This window comes from Rhipicephalus sanguineus, chromosome 7, assembly GCF_013339695.2.
Source record: "Rhipicephalus sanguineus isolate Rsan-2018 chromosome 7, BIME_Rsan_1.4, whole genome shotgun sequence".
Lineage (NCBI taxonomy): Eukaryota > Metazoa > Arthropoda > Arachnida > Ixodida > Ixodidae > Rhipicephalus > Rhipicephalus sanguineus.
Window position 1 is genome coordinate 25,124,896 of NC_051182.1, and position 21,595 is coordinate 25,146,490.

At 45.8% G+C, this 21,595-nt stretch overlaps 1 protein-coding gene across 1 annotated transcript; it reads left to right on the forward strand.

Moving 5' to 3' along the window:
- Positions 1-1,157: 1,157 nt before the first annotated feature.
- LOC119400631 (pseudouridine-5'-phosphatase) lies at positions 1,158-20,426 on the forward strand. The gene is made up of 4 exons (XM_037667670.2): positions 1,158-1,389; positions 7,738-7,956; positions 9,836-10,068; positions 20,182-20,426. Exons 1-4 carry the CDS (start codon positions 1,329-1,331, stop codon positions 20,401-20,403), a joined length of 735 nt encoding a protein of 244 aa, XP_037523598.1. The 5' UTR covers positions 1,158-1,328; the 3' UTR covers positions 20,404-20,426.
- Positions 20,427-21,595: the final 1,169 nt, after the last annotated feature.

Below are 21,595 nucleotides of genomic sequence, written 5' to 3' on the forward strand. Positions count from 1 at the left end.
TTGTGGCATAATGCTCTTAATTGGGCTCGCAACAACTTGCAATGTCTAACTAAAATTCGTTAGGTCACCTGGTGAGGGGCCCTTTAAGGCGGAGCTCAATCCGGTGGTGGTGGTGTGCGGCGTGACCACCCTTACTGCGCATGCGCATGCCCCCACCACACACCTCCTCTCCACTCACCCTCTCCCCTCCCCTCTCCACTATCTCTCACCACTTTCTCTCTCCCCTCCCCCTCTCCACTCTTCCTCTGAAACGCGGGCTAGACGTGCCAAAATTCTCTCCTGCGCAATGCCGCGATGAGCTCGAGCGCATGCGCGTCCTCTCCGTTTCTCTCTCCTCTCCCACGCTGCCCCTCTCTCGCCCGCCTGTCGACCGCGTTCCCCGCTCGCCCTGTGAGAATTAACGGCCAGGCTAGATGGAAGATACAACGCGCGTAGCGTCCCTGTCGCGTTCCACGACGCGAGGTCGGTAGCATGCCCAACGAACGCCAACGGAACGCGATCGTGCAAGTGCTCCGGCTTCGCATCGCCTCTGGTCCCCTTTAGCGGGAGATGGTGTAATTTTTCCTATTGCTTTCTGCGACCATGCTCGGAATTAACACAATGGATTTGTTTACACCATGTCTCTTTAACATGAATATTTACCCATTGGCACAGCTCGCTGTTATCTTACACTAAAGTGAAACAACGAATCGGTTTAAATGGATAAATTGTACGAGAATTGTAATGTCGTTAGTTTCCCCATGTTAGGTCTATTAATAGAGCTGGAAATCAAGGTCAAAGATTCATATTGAAATTTCGCGCTGATATCTCAACGCGCGACGTCACGAATTTCAAAGTGTGTTGCTGCTATTTTCGCGTCATTGGCTCAACGAAATTTCCTGAAGCTTGGTAATTTAAGTATATGACCTCCTCAGAGGACAATGTGCTTCATTTTTACGGATTAAGAACTTCATACGATTTAGTAGACGCCTACAAAATCCATGACGTCACGACGTTTGGTGCGGGAATTTCAAGGTGGCGTCACTACCAGCATTTTCTTTTTGCGCGTTTTGTCGCTTACTAAGCGTCTCCTCGAGGCAAGCACGGTGATTTTGGTATCGCTAAAGAGTAATTTAGTAATATGAGAACAATCGTTTTTCCCTTTCATGTCCCTTTAACACCCGTTTGTTCCCGGACCAACTCTGCTCTCTTCTTGTCCCTGAAGGAGAGAGCAGAGTGGGTCAGTGAACAAAAGGCTGTGGCGCATACCCGCAGTGGGTATGCGCCATTAAATGGGAAGAAGAACGAGAATAAGACGCGTCAGGTGAACAAGAACGAGGGTGCAGGCCATGGCAGCGAAATTCAAGCCGGTGACGCACGTGATCTTTGATCTGGACGGCGTGGTCTTAGGTGAGTCCAGAGGCGCAATAACAACCCATTTTTTGTATAAAAAAATTACACCAGCTCCCGCTGAAGGGGACCATGAGGCGATGCGAAGCCGGAGCACTTGCACGATCGCGTTCCATTGGCATTCGTTGGGCATGCTACCGACTTCGCGTCGTGGAACGCGAAGAAGAATGCTACGCGCGTCGTGTCTTCTCTCTAGCCTGGCCGTTAATTCTCACAGGGCGAGCGGGGAACGCGTTCGACTGCTGCGCGAGAAGGGGAGCGTAGGAGAGGGGGAGGGGAGGCGCATGCGCTGGCGCTCATCACGGCGTTGCGCAGGAGAGAGTGAGGCGCGCGAGAGGGGGGTGGAGAGGTGGAGAGAAGGTAGTGGAGAGGGGAGAGGGGAAGTGGAGGGGAGGTGTGTACAGAGGGTTCGCGCATGCGCAGTAAGGGTGTTCACGCCGCACACCACCACCACCACCGGATTGAACTCCGCCATAAGATGCTTCGCATCTAAAAAGGTTCGTAACCACCCCTCGAGCTTTGCGCAGCACATTCGACGGATAGCTAGCCTCTTTTATACATAACCTCCGGTTATATCAGCCTGTATTTCACACATAGCAAACACTGCTATGAAAGCTCAACCAAATTTTGTTGTCGAGCAAGGCACTTAATGGTGAGAAGTGAGAATGGTGAGAATTATTATTATTATTATTAACTGTTAGGGTTTACGTCTCAAACCACGATATGATTATGAGATACGCCATAGTGGGGGGCTCAGGAAATTTTGACTACCTGGAGTTGTTTATTGTGCAGCTAAATCTAAGCACACGGGTGTTCTTTTGCATTTCGCTTCTATCGAAATGCGACCGCCGGGGCTGCTATTGGCTGACAGCTGACGTAAGTGAGGAAGGTGGTTTAAATCAGATGAACTTTTTTAATGAAAAACGCGTTTATTCAAATATTCAATATTCATTACGATACAGTGCAAGTAGAAAATTGATATAGTACAGAAGGAGGTCCCAAAGTAAAAACTATCAGGGGGACCTCCTGTGAATACATGTATAAAAATTAGAACAAAGATTGGTAACTAAGGAAAAAACAACAAGCGAATAAAACAAAATGAACGTAATGGAAATTATTATTTAAACGTATGGTAGTTCAAAATATTTACATGCAAGTAGAAGTACACCAGTGATAAAACACGAGATAACTCATTGAATTAGATGAGCGTAACATAACACATACATAATACTAACACAGTATGTCACGTCATAACTTATATATGCATTTATGTATACATATTCACATATGCATACATATACATACACATACACATAAATGTATATATTTATACTTAAACACATACACATATATATACGGACACACATACTCAGGTGTCGCATGTTGTTAGTAAGAACTGTTTTAGATGCCGCCGGAAACAATGAAATGAAGGGCTTGATTTAATAACTGATGGTAGTGAATTCTAGGAACAAAATGGCAGAAAACAAGGCTGTCATTTTGCCGTAGTTAGTGCTTACTTTTGGAAGCAGAAGGTTACTAGTTTCAGAAAACTGTGTGTTATTAGTATTGCGGAGATGTGTTAGGAGAAGTGTCAGTGGGAATGTCACCGATTCTACTTCCGAATAATAAAATACCAAGTTTGAGTTGAAAGGTGGAGATGAACGGTAGAATTTCGAGAGTGCTAAAGAGGGGTGCTGCTGATGTTGTGTAAGAACTATGTGTGACAATTGGGACTGCTCTTTTCTGAAGGTGAATGAGGGATGTCATTTGTGTGGTGTAGGTATTGGCCCAGGATGAAATGCAGTAAGTAAGGTGACTGTCAATGAAGGCACAGTAAAGAGATTTAGAATGTGTTGCTGAAAACGATGCCTTGTGCGAATGAGTACGCGGATGCCAGAAGCAGTCTTCTTAGTGACAGACTTTACGTGAATGTTATATTTGAGTTGAGGGTCTAATGTGACACCTAGAAAAGTAATTCACAATATTAATGAGAACTAACAGACAGCAATGCCAAGGAAAGTACTTTCCTTGGCATTGCTGTCTGTTAGTTCTCATTAATATTGTGAATAACAAAGAAAAACGAGCCCTTAAAAGTAATCTTCTTTCCTTCATACCTAGAAAAGTAATGAACTTTGATGCGGTAATGATGCAATTATCCATGCATATTTCGGGTGATATCGTAACGTTTTTTTGGGACGAGTGAAATGCATAAAAGTTGCTTTAACAGGGTTGATTTTTAATAAGTTATTCTTGCACCATGATACAAGATTCGCGACACCAGGGTTTAATTTTGCTAGTAAATTGTTAAGATCTTTGTCACTAGAAAACATCGTGGTATCGTCAGCATAAAGGATGCAGTCAGAAGAGCTAAGTGATGATGGTAAGTCGTTAATGTAGGTAAGAAACAAGAGAGGTCCTAGAATTGAGCCTTGTGGAACTCCCTGGTTACTTCTTGCTATTGTTACTGTATTTATAGTTTTTGTAGTTAAAATAAAAAAGCTGAAGCAAGCAAAAGTTTTGTTTTAAGGTTGTGATATGAATGACTCACTTCGGGGATAAGGCTGCTGTCGTTTGCTGAACTTGCACAGGCGTGCTGAATTCAGCTCGCCCGCGCACTTCGAGCGAATATTGGGTGCACTGCCGTTTCATCATCACGACCTCTGTGCCTCGTTTATTTTAAATTCCTTTTGATTGCGATGAGTGACCTCATACCGTACGAAGATTGTGCGCAGCGCCCAGTGCCAACGCCGCGGATCTCGCGCGCCGTGTTGAAAGCAGGTTCTTAAATTTAGTAAAAGCGATAGTGAAGTGTTCTTAGAATAACAGAAAGCTGAGCTAGTTGGTAAGAATTCATTCTAAATGACAGGGCGTTTGTGGTGTCCTGACTTCTTTCTTGTGTCCGTGTTTGCACGCCCTGTCTTTTTAGAGTGAAGTGTTCCTTGTGAAGCATCAAGAATAGCTTAAAGCTGAGAGTTGAAACAGTTTCTTGACAGCTCACGCACAATATGCTCAACATATCTCAAAATGTACATAAATAGTTCACACCAAAAATCCCTTTGTTGCGCCTATAAATTCAAGTTCAACAGCAAGGTGCGAACCACAACCTGAACTCTCCTGTCTGCTCTTAACGGCGCATTTCTTTCGAGTCGCCCTCTATGAACAAGAAAATGTTCGCATGCCACACGCATGCAATCATGCACGTAAGCGTGTTTGTCCACGTCGGCACAAGGTTGCAGTTTCGCCGTAACCGACAAGCAACTGAGGGCGATAGCAACAAATTGGGATGCTATACAAGGTAAAGCTTGCAGCCAATTCTTTTGGATCCGATCGCGCGTAACTCTACAAAACGCCGGTATAAGGGCATGCGGCCGCTCCATGGATTGAAGCGGTTTTTGTTCTGTTTGTCGTCTCAACGCGAAGTAGGCAATGAGAGCACATCACGTACAAGGCTACACGAGCCGTCTACCAATGTCTGTCGAGATAGCGCGCGCGCCACCACTCACGACCGCGCCCTTTTGGTCAAAGTTCACAGTCTCTGCATACGATGGGCGGGGCAATGGCTGTGATTGGTACTTTAAGCGGAACATGACGGCAACACCGACAGCAAGAACCCGCCGAGAGTGTCCATATAATTGCTATAGCAGCAAATTCTCTGATTCTACGGCGTTCAGCACGCTGCTGTTCATAAACAAGTGGCGCTTTGATCTGTCGTCGTGTGCGAGGTCAGCGACAGAAAAGATGTCAAGTACCAATAGAAGCTTCCTCAAAACAGCGCTTTACGGTCTGCTTGGCTACAGTGCATCGGCCTTCCATCCACGCAGACGCGGAAATACATACGCTTGAGTGGTATACGCATTGCGCACGTGGTGTGTCTACCGTTACGATCCGGAACTCTTGCAGGGCACAGACGTGAGTTCTTCATATTTCCTTTGAAAGCCACTTCCCCGCCGACGTCTCGTTCCCGAGTTGCACACCTTCGTGGTGTGTCACCGTGAGGGTTGAAACTAGTGTCTTGAGCCACGTGCTCAAAGCGTGCTCGGAGCGCGGGATTCATCGGCGTATTACACCTGCTGCTGATGTACGCACTCTATCAAGAAAAAGCCGCAGAAAGGAGACCTACACAAGCACACGAAAGCAAGGTATACGAGTCTAGCCACGCATTAGCTTACGCACCTCCGAGAGTATCGAAACAAGTTTTGCAGAGGAGTAGCAAAACAAGTTTAGCAGAGAAATCGCACCAGTACACCTCCTGCACCATAGCTTTTCCTTCCTGCATGGCCTGCACAGCCGCGCCGCGCAGCGAGAACCATACAACCGGAAGTGTGGGTAGCCAACAGCGCCGTTCAGTATCGTCAAGTTGTGCGGAAAGAAAAGAACACAAAAGTGACTCCAGGCGACGAAGGGCAGTGCTGCTCCAACGACGGTGCCGCCTTGCCAGGGCAAATGTGACTGCAGCTCATGTGCAGACAAAAGATGACAGACTGACGAGCGCTGTCTTCCGACTAAAATTCGATTGCGAGGAACAAGCACATATGACGGAGACAGTATGGTAAAAAGCGCCCCCTTCCGAAGCAGAAAGCCACCACGAGCAAGCACTCAAAACACAACCAAAGCACGGACAGCTTGCTCAAGATCAACATGAGCGCATGTGTGGACGCGAAAATGCGAGCCCCTAACCAGTTAGCGCTATGGAGGGCTTAATGACCGAATCACCTTCAGTGATCGCCGCAGCTTCTACGATAAGAATATGCTAAGAATAAGTATAGAATATGAAATAAGGAAGCCCACGTAACGATTTCATTCTACGAAATATAATACTAGCGTAGATTAGTTGTGTCACCTCTACTTGCTACATACCACCATACAGAGAACAGGTGTTACGGCGCTGCTCTAATTATTAGCCGCTGCCTGGTGATTACAGCCGTGCCTGCATAATCGGTAAACGTTCACGGAGAATTGTTACGGCTGTGCTTTTACAAGGTGTGCGTTCTTCGAAAAAACTTGGCGTAATATTGTGATGCTGTGTTCTTATATTCTGGTACTGTGCTCTAATAGGCCGCGAATTCGCTTCGAGAAAACAGCTTCAACCTAACTTCTGCGTACTTCGTTCACTGGTCTCTCGCTGCTGTTAACTTCTCCTTGCCAGGAGTGCGAACAGGCTCAGAACAGCACAGAGCCGAATATTTGCTGGTGCTCTCTCGGCAGTGTTTTTACTCCGGCTTGCGAAAGGTTTCACTCTTCAAACTAGCAACGGAGCGGCATCATTTTTAGGGACGTAACTCCTCTTAGTCTAACCTTGTCACGTCTCCGTTGTCCGGCTTCAACGGTAGTATCTCTGTCCGGCGTAAACGGCAGATGGCGCTGTCTCATAGAAGTACATACAAACTGCAGTTCAGGGACGATATTCTAGATGCCGCTGTACACAATCCGTGTCGTCATCACGATTTCTCGTCTCATTTCCTAGATGGCGTTGGTCCAATAAAATTGTATGCAATATGGCGCTTGTATGAATCGACACTAGATGGCGCTAGAAGTGCCGCTGCTCTCCGATTGGCTGCTGCGCGGGCTTCGCGGGGATGCGGGGGGGAGCGAGCGCCTCTCATTCTCCTGGATCGTCGCCGTACGTGTCGGATCGTTGGTGGAGCATGAATGATGCGCAGCGGCGGGCGCTCGCTTGGCGGCAGCCAGGCGCATCCCGTGACGGTGCGCGCCAAGGACGCCGCTGCGAAACGGATTCAACGAGAATCCGATCCCGAGACCATGATTGCTTCAGGAGCTTCGCCCAAGCTCTTCATCATTCACCCGTAGATATGCTGTAATTTTTGTTATATATTTTTTATTTTGTTATATATATATATTTCAGTCTCTATGTCTGCGATGAGGTTCCCGCCTATGTATTCGTGGCAACTCACATTTACTGTATAGTTTTTCACGGCAGCTTACTGCGATGTGGAGTACTTGCTGTATGGCGAACGGTTGCACGCCTGTGTGCCAAGCTTCTCAGAGGCGATTTTGACACGCGTAAGGCGGTGCATACTCTGCACCAAAAGATAGAAGAGGCACAAAAACAATGAAAGTTGACTATATTCCAAGCGCAGTTATTGTATACTTTCTGGAGCATCCGTATTACTTAGCTAATGTAGAGTATCAATTATTGATGATACACAGCCAGTCGCGGCACTAGCTGCCTTACATCAAGCATCTGCTCTTGCATTCCGACGACATCTTCCCGCCTCACAGTATGGCGACTTGACGGTCACAAAGAATACATGCCCCCGATAATTTTATGAGGTGAATCTGTTCATCCTTTTAACTTTCCATTTATTCGGTTTTTATTTGTGAGCGCAGACACGGAGAAAATTCACGAGGAGGCAGTGCAGTCGATAGCCAGCCGTTACGGCAAGAAGTACACGTGGGAACTGAAGGTGAAGCTCTTGGGCACAACCGGCCCAGACTCTGCACGAATGGTGATCGATGGCCTGAACTTGCCACTCACCGTGGACGACTACCTGGCAGACTTGGGCCGCATCTACGCCGAGAAGTACCCCAAAGTCGACCTCATGCCCGGTAGTATGGCACGCGTTTGGCAGTCAAGATATATTGCTCTTGTGCGTTCTTGCACGCTGTCTCGGACAAACCACTTAGGTGGGTGAATAGCTGGCGATTTCTAGCGTAGTGACCCACCGCAGTAATAAATCATAATAGTATCTGGGGTATTGCGTGTCAAAACCTGGATATGATAATGGGCATAGGTCGGCAAACTCACTCATGAGTCGACTCACTCAGACTCACTCAGACTCAGATCGAGCCGTGAGTCTGAGTGAGTCCGGGTGAATACTATTTAGGTGATTATGAGCCCGTGTGAGTCTGGTTATGAAACATTTCAGCGATTCTGAGTCCGAGTGAGTCCGGTTAAGGAAAATTTCGATGAGTCTGAGTCCTAGTCAACACTAAGCGCAAAATATATTTTTTCAGTGAGTCTGAGTGAGCTCCACACTTTTTTGCCGACCTCTGGCTCCATCTAAACAACTTCAGCATTAATATCAACCTCATGTCGGCTCACGTTTGTACTCGGGTCGGCTCACGCATACTTCAAAGCCTAAGAGTTCATACGCCAGCTCAATATTTATTGATCAGAGGCGTGAGTAACGGAAGGGGGGAGGGGGGACAGGTGACATCCCCCCCGCAAACTCTTTCACATGTATTTCTTGATTAAAATATCTTGCGTGAGTCATCTCTTCCAATAAAAATGTCCTTACTGGTGCACCCACTGATAACTAATATTTGAAGGTACGAGATCAAAGGCGCCAAGTAGAGCACCGTTTACGCGAGATATTGGCGTTGACAACATAGTTGAAAAAGCTAATGATGCGCTAACGGACTCATGAGTCGACTCACTCGGACTCAGATAGATCCGTGAGTGTGAGTTTTAGTGAGTTCGAGTGAGTAATACTTTGACGAGTTTGAGTCGGAGTGAGTCCGGTTGATGAAAATTCTGGTGAGTCTGAGTCCGAGTAAGCTCTAAGGACAAAATATGTTTTATAAGTGAGTCTGAGTGAGCTCCACATTTTTTGCCGACCTATGATTATGGGGCACATCGTAATGAAGGGATCCGGAAAATTCGCCGATCTGTTGATCTCTGACGTGCACTGACATCGCACAGTGCGCGGGCCTCTAGCATTTCGCCTCCACTGAAGTGAGGCCACCGCGGTCGAGACCATCAATGCGATAAAGAAATCATGTTCGTAGTAAAACGTAGTGCAAAGAAACTGGACACAGCGAAGATGCCACAAGACCGACGCTCACTGTCAACTTAAATTCATTGTAGAAAACCCGAAACCTATAGTTGGCACACGCACCGCTACAAATCAAGAGACCGAGAAATACATGCACGTGCACCTCTGTTAGAGAAAACATTTAAAATTGGCGCGAAAACATTTAGCAGCAAGTAATTCCAACAGTTATCACGCAACATGTACGTCGCATTCACACGTTACGCTAAAGTAATGCTTGGTCAGCATTCAATAGTTGTAGTGCTGGGTGGCTAACACATGTGCCGGTTTCATTCTTAATCAACCTAACATTTACCAGTTCCGGGGCCACTTGGCCCTTGTGCGCCACCATGATCTACCTTGCTTCAAGAGCCAGCGCAGTCGTTTTATATCTATCTATCTATCTATCTATCTATCTATCTATCTATCTATCTATCTATCTATCTATCTATCTATCTATCTATCTATCTATCTATCTATCTATCTATCTATCTAGTCTGATAAAGCCAAGACCACCTGGGGAAACTTAGTAAAGTTGTGTCCGCAAGTTTGTCGTCGGTCAGGGGTTCGGGAAGGAAAGAAGTCTCATGGACGAAGTTTCATCACCTTAAGCCTCAATATTGCCCTGAAGTTTGGGTTTATACTGAACCTGAACATAATGCCGTTCTGTGCAGGCGTGGATCGGCTCGTGCGCCACCTGCACAAGCACGGCATCCCTATGGCGATAGCGACCAGCTCGAAGCGCGTCTGCGTCACGATGAAGACTGTGCGCCACAAGGACCTGTTTGCGCTCTTCCAGCACGTGGTGTGCGCAGGCGACAACCCCAAGGTCAAGCGCGGAAAGCCACACCCGGATATCTTCCTGATCACCGCGTCCGAGTTTGATGGGAAGCCGCCCTCCGAAAAGGTTCCAATATTTTAATCTGGAACTTAACATTCTTACATGGTCTTTTTTTTTGTAAAAAAGAAGCTTGAAATTAAGAACTTTCGTCTTAATGCATGACAACAGGGGAAATGTTTCTGCGAAAGAACAAATGCTATACAGCTTTAACAGCTCATCTGTTTAAGCTCTTGGTTAGGCCAAGAGCTTAAAAGTCAGCTTAGCTGTGCACCGCCTCTCGCTGCCTAGCAACCACCTTCTACAGCTACCTTTGTCTAGCAACAACGATTCCCCGCTAACACTAGAATACCTCGATGCGCGCGCCCCCGCTGAGAGCCATACTTGGACTGGTGTCAACTTTGGAAAAGGCAGATGCCGCGTCCTCGGCCTTGGCAGCAGCGTGGCCGCCATTTTGACTCCTCCGCACGGTCACTCGTGCGTGGCGCGCGTGCTGTTGTTACGTCGGTGCACGTTCCCCGTCCAGTTTCATACGCTCTCTATACCGTCACCATGGCTGGGTGTTCTGTGCCGCAGCGCACCAATCAGTCCAGGAACGCTGGAAGTTGTATCGTTTTCCAAGGGACCCGAAAAGAAGGCTTCTTTGGACAGTAAAAATCAAACGTGACAAGTGACATCCGACGAACACATTATCCATTTGCAGCGTAAGCATCCAGCCGGCATAGGCTTCCAAAGCAACGTCGAACGTCGCCACTGCTCTTACCGCAACTATATCCACGGCGCGTCTCCTTTCGCCACAACACTGTGGACCCCGCTACCGCGCACGCGCAGAGCTCTCGGAGTGCATCTGTGGTGCGTCACAATGTAACTATTGCTGACCAGCAGTGCTCGGGCCGAATGAGGAGCGCATGCGCTCACGTGTCCTAGCCACCGCCGCTGCCAAATCCGGCGACAAACCGCCTTCACCGGCAGCGTCTATCCGTAACGCATAGCTCCGCCGCGCGAACGTAGCACCCAAACTTGAGCTTCGATTCAAGTATCCAGGTGCTTCTCGTTCTTCGTGTGACATTCCAGTTTCTTGCTGTCGAATTTATTGCTTCGTCCTTGCGGCGAAACTATGACTTTTCTTGTGATGTGAGGTGTATCATGGAATATATTACGCGTGTTTGTCTGCAGATGCTATCCTTATTTTTTTCTAATTAGAATTATTCGGGGAAATTTACGTCCCAAAACCACGATGTGATTATGAGAGACGCCGTAGTGGAGGGCTTTGGAAATTTCGACCATCTGTTGTTCTTTAACGTGCACTTAAATCTAACTGCACAGGCCTCTGGCATTTCGGCTCCATCGATGGGGCCGCTGCGGCCGGGATTCGATCCCGTGACCTTCGAGTCAGACGTTCAGCACCATAACCACTAGAAAACCACGGCGGGTTCTTCTTTTTTATATTCCTTTCCGTGGTGGAGGTACGCCTTCTGTGTTGTCTGATGCTCTTGTATGTATGTGTGCAGTTAAATCTTTTTTATTAGTCGTTGTTTCTTTGTTACAAAGTTACCTTTTCGTCCTGTCCTAAATCAATACGGAGTTCTTGTTTTTCAAATCATGCACGATCACTGGGAAGCGACTAGTGGCAGGCCTTAGCAAATTCTGCCATGGAGCACTTTATTTGTGTGATTGCTTTTGTCAGCGCAGTATCAACGCGCACAAATAAATGACCTGCACACTGGATAGGGGAACGGCAGGCGTTTACACACACGCGCGCGCACGCGCACACACACACGCATTCAGTACTTAAATTCTTTGAGCAAGCAATATTTATTTATTTATTTATTTATTTATTTATTTATTTATTTATTTATTTATTTATTTATTTATTTATTTATAATGTAAGACATGAAGGAGTGGCTTGAACAAGTCGCATGAAGGATGATGATGATCATGATATGCTAAAGGTTCGTGTACTGTGTGATGTCAGTGCAGGTTAAAAAACACCAGATGGCCAAAATTCCTGGAGCCCTCCACAACGGCGTGCCTCATAATCATATCATGGTTTTGGCACGTAAAACCCCAGATATTATTATTAATAAAAGAGACAAATAAACGACGCCGTGCATCTGCCGCGCAAAGTGCAATACAGTATTGGAAAGGCTCATTATTACGTGCATGCAATTGGGCATGCAAAAAAAAAAGAGAAAAGCTGCAGATACAGAAAAAGAAACTGCAGATACGAAAAAAAAATCGGCAGATCCCACGCGTTTGGGGAATCGGTTTCATGCGAAGCAGTCAGCGAGTAGTTCTATGCTGTATTTAACGGCTTTGAGCCAAGCGTTACGAGGTGGATCGAGGTGTTTTTGTAAGTGTAGTAGCTCTGTGCACATCGTGGAGTTACAAGGCACGCCGACAGCACTGGCGTTCAAAGGGTAACTTATGGTACGACGTAACGTCAGCCCTCACGTCAGAGTATATACGTCAGTATTATCGAAACTAAGGGAAATTTATGGTGCAATCATGTGAATATCATACGCGACTTTCGTTAATGTATTCCTCCGGGGTCGAGCAATTTGTCAATATAGCTTGTTGAATCATAGGAATACAAATATAATGTTTATTAGACTGCTATTACACTGCACCGACATTACGCCTGCATAGTGTGTTTTTACAAACCAGAGTGTGTCCAGATAAGATCAAACACGAGGTCCCGGTCACCGTTCCCCAGTTTGATGAAATTCACTGTAGGTCTAGGCATTACATCCAGAACAATGGTTTCGAAGTTAGTCTCGCGAATAAAATTTGATCGCCTGAAAAAAATATATATACATTTTGGCCACAAAAACACTTTCCCGCCACTTGCGCGATTTCTGAATTTTGAGCACGCCTAGGGGAATCGGTTGTGGGAATCGGTTTCATGCGAAGCAGTCAGCGAGTACTTCTATGCTGTATTAAATGCGAAGCATTTCTTAGCGAACTTCTGCGACTTTGAGCGTATCTATCTATCTATCTATCTATCTATCTATCTATCTATCTATCTATCTATCTATCTATCTATCTATCTATCTATCTATCTATCTATCTATCTATCTATCTATCTATCTAGCCGCCTACGACTTTGTGCTCTCCTGGTCGCTTGGTTAATCGAATGTACACGAAAATTGGTATGGCGTAACATGGCTGTATGACGAACATAAATGACAAGTCATAACATGAAAATCATGACACGCATGTCATGTACAGCATGATTTACATGCCACGCTCATGGTGCGCTGGCGGCCGTTTCGCTAGCTTGATCTACCCCGAAATTGGTATCTTGTGACGTGACTGTGTGACGAACATAAAAACACGAGTTAACATGACAATCATGAATCGCATGTCATGTACAGCATGACTTACGTGCCACGCTCATGGTGCGCTGGCGGCCGTCTCGCTAGCTTGATAGAAACCAAAATTAGTATCTTGCGTTGTGACCGTGTGACGAACATAAATAACACGAGTTAACATGAAAATCATGACACGCATGTCATGTACAGCATGACTTACATGCCACGCTCATGGTGCGCTGGCGGCCGTTTCGCTAGTTTGATATACACCAAAATTGGTATTTTGAGACGTTACTGTGTGACGAACATAAATAATAGGAGTTAACATGAAAACCATGACACGCATTTTCCTTAGTGACATACAAGACAATGTATGCAGCTCTTTGTTGGCTGCTTCGCATTACATCGATTTTTTATGGCTTTGAGTCAAGCGTTACGAGGTGGATCGACGTGTTTTTGTAAATGCAGTAGCTGTGTACACATCGTGGGCTTACCAGGCACGTCGACAACACTGGCGTTTAAAGGGTAACTTATGGTGCGACGTAACGTCAGCCCTCAGGTTAGAGTATATACGTCAGTATTATCGAAACTAAGCGCACTTCATGGTGCAATCATGTGAATATCATACGTAACTTTCGTCAATGTATTCCTCCGGGGTCGAGCAATGCTTCAATATAGCTTGCTGAACATAGGAATACAAATGTAATGTTTATTAGACTGCTATAAAAGCGGAGCCAACACTGGAACCACAGACGTTAATCTAATATGATGTCTGTATCGCAGGAGTAGGCATGTAGTGTTTATTGCTTTCTTGTAAAATTCGATAGCCAGCACCACAAACACAATCGACGTTGCACCGCCCATTACGCCTGCATAGGCTTTTTTTTTCCAAACCAGTTTATAAGCCTGTCGTGGCTCTGTGGTAGAATACGTGATTGCCACGCAGAATGCTTGGGTTCGATTCCTGCTGGGATCCTAATGTTTATTCTTACCATTCGTCGGGTCAACACTGCAGATGTCAGCTTTTCTTAACGCTCTCGAATTTATATTACGAATGTCTGTTCTCGCCGTTCCTGGGTAGATATAAACTGTCAACCACCTGTCAATAACCGTACCGGCCAGTGGTAAACGGCTATGTGCCACACGTGTCTGGAGGAAAGGGTTTGACGACCTACGCGGCAGGATTTTCACCTTATTCATATCAATACCCGACAGTCATATTTGTCAAATCCCCTTACCCTCACATGACATTTTTGGTCTACACCAAGTTAAGTGGGCGATCATGAGAGCGCCCAGTCGTAGGCGGCTAGATAGATAGATAGACACGTAGATAGAAACGCTCAAAGTGCCAGAGGTTCACTTAGAAATGCTTCGCATTTAAAAACGGTGCACTTCTTGGTCACAATATTTACTCCCCTCAAAGAACGAGTGAAATACAATCTTATGAGTATTATTTCTCTTGCTTGTCCAAGCACTTTTGAAGAAAAAAAATCACAACTTGGCAAATCGCACAAAATACCTGTATTTCATGAATGTATTGCTGCAAACAACTAAAAGTAAGGATAATAAAAATAAGTACATATTAACTTTGATACCTCCGCCCTCTTTAAAATAATTTTCATGGTTTTATCGCGCTCCGTTTTACACGATGTTCGGGCTGAAACGTAAGTGATTTACCAAAAACGCAGAACTTTGAAAATAGTTTACTCACAAAGGCCATTTTTAATTTTTTAATCGCTATAATTGAAGTCAAGGATGTCATCTCTCATTCTGCATCAAAAACATTGCATTATTTTGGTTGCTACCAAGTTATCATGCGTCAAATGTGACCAAGTCAGCCTAGCGGCCGCGTCGTTCGTTGTGTTGAAGCTCGGATATAAATTGTCCAAAATACTTGTACGTGACATAATCACGAATCAGCAGCTCCACACCAACAAATGCGCAGCCAGGTGTCATGGTTAAGCAAGCTTTGTCTTGGGATCAGCCGCTTGACAAACCCGCAGCAGCGGCCGCTCGATGCTGCGGGCGCTCACATTACATGAGTGCCGCTTCGACTGCGGATGAGCTCCGCTTGCGCGCCAAACTACTCTCAGAGGACGAACGAGAGAAGGAATGCCTCACTGTGAAAGTTAGAAGGGACTGTCTACGTCCTTCATCGCTTTTCTGTTTTGTACCGCAATAGAAAGCGTGCCGTCTGAAGTGTTGAACCTCGCAGCGGTTTCTCTGGAAAGTGAGTACAAATTTTTAAAACAGAATTTTTCGATCTGCGTTCGGCTTTCTTCCATTGGCGTGAAACATGCCCACAACACTGGTTGGTGGACGTGATGACGATTGTCGTGCCGGTAAAAATTAAAACCGAAAGCACATGTGTTTTCTGTAGGATTACTTTATTTTCGCGGAACAATATTTGAATGAATGTAAGAGTCGTTTTCAGCGCGCTATCGGTTCAATGAAGCCTTATCATACGATTACAGAACAATTGTTCTGCTGTAATCGTAGTCTATGCGTTTATTTTAGCGCTGCTGCCGCAATCCAAGCCAAGTCGATTTATCAAAAAGAAACAATAAATGGATGCCTTCCCAGCGCAGCACAGGTGAGACATCCTAACAACAATACAGCGGCACAGTACGACCAGCGCGGAGAGCCGCGTGTCATGGCGCATGAGATGAAGCAAATAAACATGCAGACAAAAACGAAGACGGCGCCGCAAGCAGCGCCACCGGGTGCCTTTTTGGATGCTTGAGAAAAAAAATTACTCTCTGGCACAACCGAAAGCTCCCTCAAGTGCGTAAAATACAATTTAAAGTTATACATGTTTGTTTTTAAGCAAAATGAGTCTACCTGCGAGGATTTCTTGTCCTACCAGTAGATTGACCACATCGCTGTTGGGTGTCGCTAGCGGTCATTCTTCCACGTTTTCAACATCAAATGAAAAATATTATTCCTTTTTTATGGGGCAAAAGCATGCTCGTTGCCGCCGACGTGACGAACGATCTTCTCATTTTCACCACAATCAGAAAAATTTTCCGAGCGGTAGGCAGTCCCTTTAAAAGCTGCCAAGTGCCACGTAAAGCCTTATTACACAATGAAATCTCTGGCGGCAATTTTGCAGTGACCGCCTCCTGTAGTGCGCTCATGTGTTGCTTCTTCTGTTCTGAAGGCCTAAAGATAATTACGTTCACTCTGTCAGCAATATATGACACAAAAGCAAGCCACTGACATCTAAAGAAAGCTGTCATACGTGCTCCCGATGGTCGAACAACTCAAACTGCAGTTGTTCTAAATCTAGTGCAACACTTGTGTCAGCCGGCTGTGAAAAGAATTGTGTCCAAGTCCTTTGCTTCAATAAAGTGCCACTTTTACAATACTGAGTTGTTGTGCGTCCGCAGATATAATATTCAACGCAGGCCGAGCGTTTATCACGTTATTTTGGAGCTGCGGGCATAACAGCAGGGAAAAAAATACATGCCGGCAGATTTTTCGTTGCATATTATAACGTTTGTTGGCACTTAACAGCCTTTAGCTTTCACAGCGATGCATTCCTTCTCTCGTTCGTCCTATGAGCGTAGCTGGGCGCGCAAACCGAGCCCACTTCCCATTCCTTTATTCGGTATTTTTTTACGCGTTTGATGTACTGTTGTAGAACATCGGGTTTCTATGCTAAAGCAGAACTGTAGATACGAGTCAAAAATCTCCTTGCGAAGCTTTCAAACAGTTTTTTGGCCGTGTTCTCTTTCTCAATAATACAATAATGTCTACTCTCTTGGTAAAAACATTTTAGGCGCAGGGTTTGCATAACGGCTAATGTGTAGGAGCTACTCCAGTTGGCAAGCATGTGGGATCTGATTCTGAGCGTGAAAACCACGCCACAGTTCGGCTTTTTCTCTATGTGAATCATTTCTGTCAGAAATATGGTACGGTATGGGATTTTTTTTTGTTATAATGTTGCCGCGGGAAAGCCATGAGGGTCAAGCTCAGTATCTTTGTTTTTAAATGCGGAGCATTTCTTAGCGAACCAAAGGCACTTGAACGTTTCTATCTATCTATCTATCTATCTATCTATCTATCTATCTATCTATCTATCTATCTATCTATCTATCTATCTATCTATCTATCTATCTATCTATCTATCTATCTATCTATCTATTTAGCCGCCTCCGTCTGGCGCTCTCGTGATCGCCTCCTTAACTTGGTGCAGACCAAAATTGGTGTGGGAGGGTAGGAGGGTTTGACGTTCCTCAATGACATGAATAACGTGAAAATTCTGTCGCGAACCTCCCGACACGTGTGGCACATACCCGTATACTACGGGCCGCGGTATGTGGGTATGCACCACAGGTTATTGACAGTTAATATCTACCCAGGAATAGTGAGAACAGAGATAAGGAATTTAAATGCGAGAACATAAAGAAAAACCAACATCGGCAGCGTTGAGCCGACGAATGCGAAGTATAAAAAGGAGGATCCCAACAGGAATCGAACCCAAGCATTCTGCGTGGCAGTCAGGTATTCTGCCGCAGAGCCACGCCAGGCCTTGAAACTGCTTTGTAAAAGGACCCTATGCAAGCGTAATGCCGGGGCAACGTCAATATTGGTTGCAGTGCTGGGTATCTAATTTTATAACAAAGCAATAAACATTACATATGCACTCCTATGATACAGGCGTCATGTCGGGTTAGCGTCATTTATGGGTCCAGTGTTGGCTCCGATTGTATAGCAGTCTAATAAACATTGCATTTTATTCCTATGATTCAGCAGGCTATATTCAAGTGTCGCTCGACTTCGGGGGAATACGGTAACGAAAGTTACGCATGCTATTCACATAATCGCACCGTGAAGTGCACTTCGTTTCTATAATACTAACATCTGTGCTCTAACGTGAGTGCTGACGTTACGTCAGATCATAAGTTACCCTTTAAACGCCAGTTTAGTCGACGCTCCTGGTAAGCGCACGATGTGCACACAGCTACTTGTTAGAAAAACACGTCGATCCACCTCGTAACGCTTCGCTTCGTTCCCAGCCCTGTGAACCCGCCCGTGCGTCGGGCGGCTTCTTCATCGGGAAAACGAGAAATCTGGGCAGTTATGAAAGCGCAAACTCCTAAACACGGACCATGGCCGCTCAGTGTAAAGTCGTGTGCGTTTCTATTAAGCGGCCGTGCACTGACACTGGCCAGTGCCTCCTTTACTAGATGCCTGCAACGCCACTAGCTTTCCCATCGGGGCGAGAGGTCCCTCGTAGTTCGGTGTAGTCTCCGCAAGGAACGCTCCCAGCCGACACTGCTTCTGGTAGCGTCGGAAGTGACGCAATCACAACCACTGCGGCAGCGTCTACGACTGACACTGCCTCCGGGACTGCTATACACGTTACTTTAATCTCGGAGGCATAGAGGTTTGGAGCGGCCACCGCAACGAGCGCTCGCAGCCGACACCCGCCGAACACACCCGCGATTGAAATAAGTGAGAGACGGTTGGAGTACTGGTGGCAGAAAATTAGAGAGAATGGCAAAAATAAATATTGGGGAAAAAATAACGACATTCTGCCGTAAAGGGGAGATAAATGGGCTGAGAATTTACGTTTTTTTTTTCTATAGTAACATAGATTTATTGAAGTAGAGACACTAGGCCAACACTAAGAAAAAGAAGAGTAAAGGGATTTTTTTTTTTCTGTCGAGCCTGGTGGCACACTTGTCACCGCCCCGTTATAAAGGCGACGCTCATAGCATCCATCCATCCATCCATCCATCCATCCATCCATCCATCCATTCTACGGAGTGGAGGAGGAGCAAACAGGAGAGGACTGGGAACCAGCTTTTCGGCTCACATCGCAGGCGTCTTTTTAGAGGAGGCATTGCACTGACACGCTCCTTTGTACTCCACTGAGCCTTACTATCACACCATTTTGGCGCGTTTCTCGAAGGTTCAGCCCTCCTCCGAGACTCGACATCCTTCCCCTCGGCGCTCCTCTCATTGGTTGGCTCCGAAGCTCCACCCTCGCCTCTCGCAGCACGGCGCAGCCCTCCCCTTCCTACAGAGCCGCACTCTCGCCACGCTGCGAAGTCACGTGATCAGCGCTACGCCGTCATCGGACGTGAAACTCTCGACTAAGAACAGGAAAATGAGTCGTCTCTAACACAGGCCGTCTTCCGTGAAATAAGCTGTAGCAAGCGGATAATTGCATGACTAAGCTGTCGGAAGATTCTCTGTCCTCGAAAGCCAGAAAACCGCATTTCCAAACGTTTGGTTGAGCGATGCATAAGATTAGGTTGAACCTACGCGTCAAAGACAACATTACTTTCCATGAAAGTTGTCCGTGAAGTTGTTCCGTGAGAGTTGTTTTTGATGGACGATACCGCATATTTCATTGCTCGAAGATTTTTCCGCTGCTCTTTTTACAATTACTTTTTACCGAGACTCTTATTTCTACTCGGTTCATACGTTAGCTACATTCTTAATGGAGTCCGCGCGGAATCTGCGATGTGAAGCGTAGCGACTCGAGCGCTGACGCTAGAGGACATGCATGCCCAGTGTGTGTGCATCGCCCATTAGTCCTTAGACTCGTTCTGACTTCGACTTTGGAGCAAAGAGGCCGTAAGATTAATGCAAACGGTTGTTGCTTGAAGATGGGTTGAATGCAGCAACTGTGCTATCGTTCTCCTCTTGTGTCGTGTTTCTTCCTCGTCTCTATGTATCGCGTTACTATCTTTTCTGAAGAATTCAAAATTTAGATTATAGAAGCAATTATCAAGCGCTAGACCCTACGTAAAGAAAATGCTGTTCACAGTTTGTCTTTTGGTGCTTCGAGGTAGTGTGCGTAGGGTTGCCATATTGAAAATACATTTTTTATCTTTCTCGCCCGTTCGATCAGGTGTTGGTATTCGAGGATGCCCCAAACGGTGTCACTGCCGCCCTCGCCGCCGGAATGCAAGTCGTCATGATTCCGGACCCTCGGATGGACGAAGCAAACAAGCGTCGGGCCACCATGTGGGTCGACTCGCTGACAAAGTTCAAGCCTGAGCTCTTCGGCCTACCACCTTTCGAAGAGACCGGCAAGAAGAGTTCACCTGATGATGAGAAAAAGGCCCCGTGAACTGCTAATCGATCTCAGCGTTTCGATGTATGTTATAGTTTTGACAAGCGAAGGACTCACAGCGCTGCTCAAGGTGCACAGATGAATTCAAGACTCGGCAATCAGTAGGTCTTCAGCGGAGCTGACAAAATTTTGCAGTCATTGGGGGGAAGCTCACGCTGCGTCTTGCCGAAATTTAGATGAAATGTAAACGTACGTAAACTTTTATTTGAAACATCCAGTTAATGCTCGCGTCTTATTCCCGACTAACAATTATCGTTGCCTCACGTTAAACGTGTCCACTGATATCAAAATGTGTCAGGTAATATTAAGTAGTTCGCATGTTTTTTTTTTCATATCCTTGTTGCCCACATCGATGTAACCTGCACATTACTTGGACACTATAATTTTTTTAACGCGATAGCGTTAATGAGCCCGTGTGGCAAAAGTCCCGGTGTCGGTGTTGGTTGTGAGAAAAAAATCGCGATGGCTGTTGATAAAATCTTGGTTTCGAGGCGGAATCGCACCGATGCCTCTCTGCATAGTAAATCTATGTGCATAGTAAAGTACCCAAAGTAACATAGCTATGTGCGTAGTAAAGTATCTGCACAGCGTGGCATGAGCAAAGTTTACGTCACGCTGTGATAAATGTCTCAGTTGGATTAACGACTGTGTAGAGGTACCTGTAAAATATGTCAAAATGTTCCAACTAAAAGTTTTGAATTTCACTGTGGTTCAAATTTCGCGACCAAATGTGCTTCAAAAAAATGTAGCCCTCATACTTAAGTTTAAAAAGCACATAGTTGTGATGAATCATCAGTGCAGTCTACATATAGCAATAGGGGTATATTATATGTTGTGCTTGCTAGTTTGCGTGTACCGTCAGCTATCGCTTTAATATTGGCATTAAGGGGAAGTAAAAATATGTGTGTTCGTCTGCTTTTTTGAGGTGGAAGCCCTATGTGTCTCATGCAGAGGCTGTACCGACAAAATGGTGGCAGAAAATGTGGTACACTATGTGGCACAGATGCAGAAAATAATGGTACAAGAAAAAAACAAAAACTGGAACGCAAAATGTCCTGAAGCAGCACTGCTGCAACCAAAGCCGTGTATGAGAACACAAGGTGCCCAACCAAATGGACAGTCGAGGTGAGTGGCGTTGGCGTATGATGCGTCACTCACTCGTAACTCATTTCTTGTTGACTTGGAATGA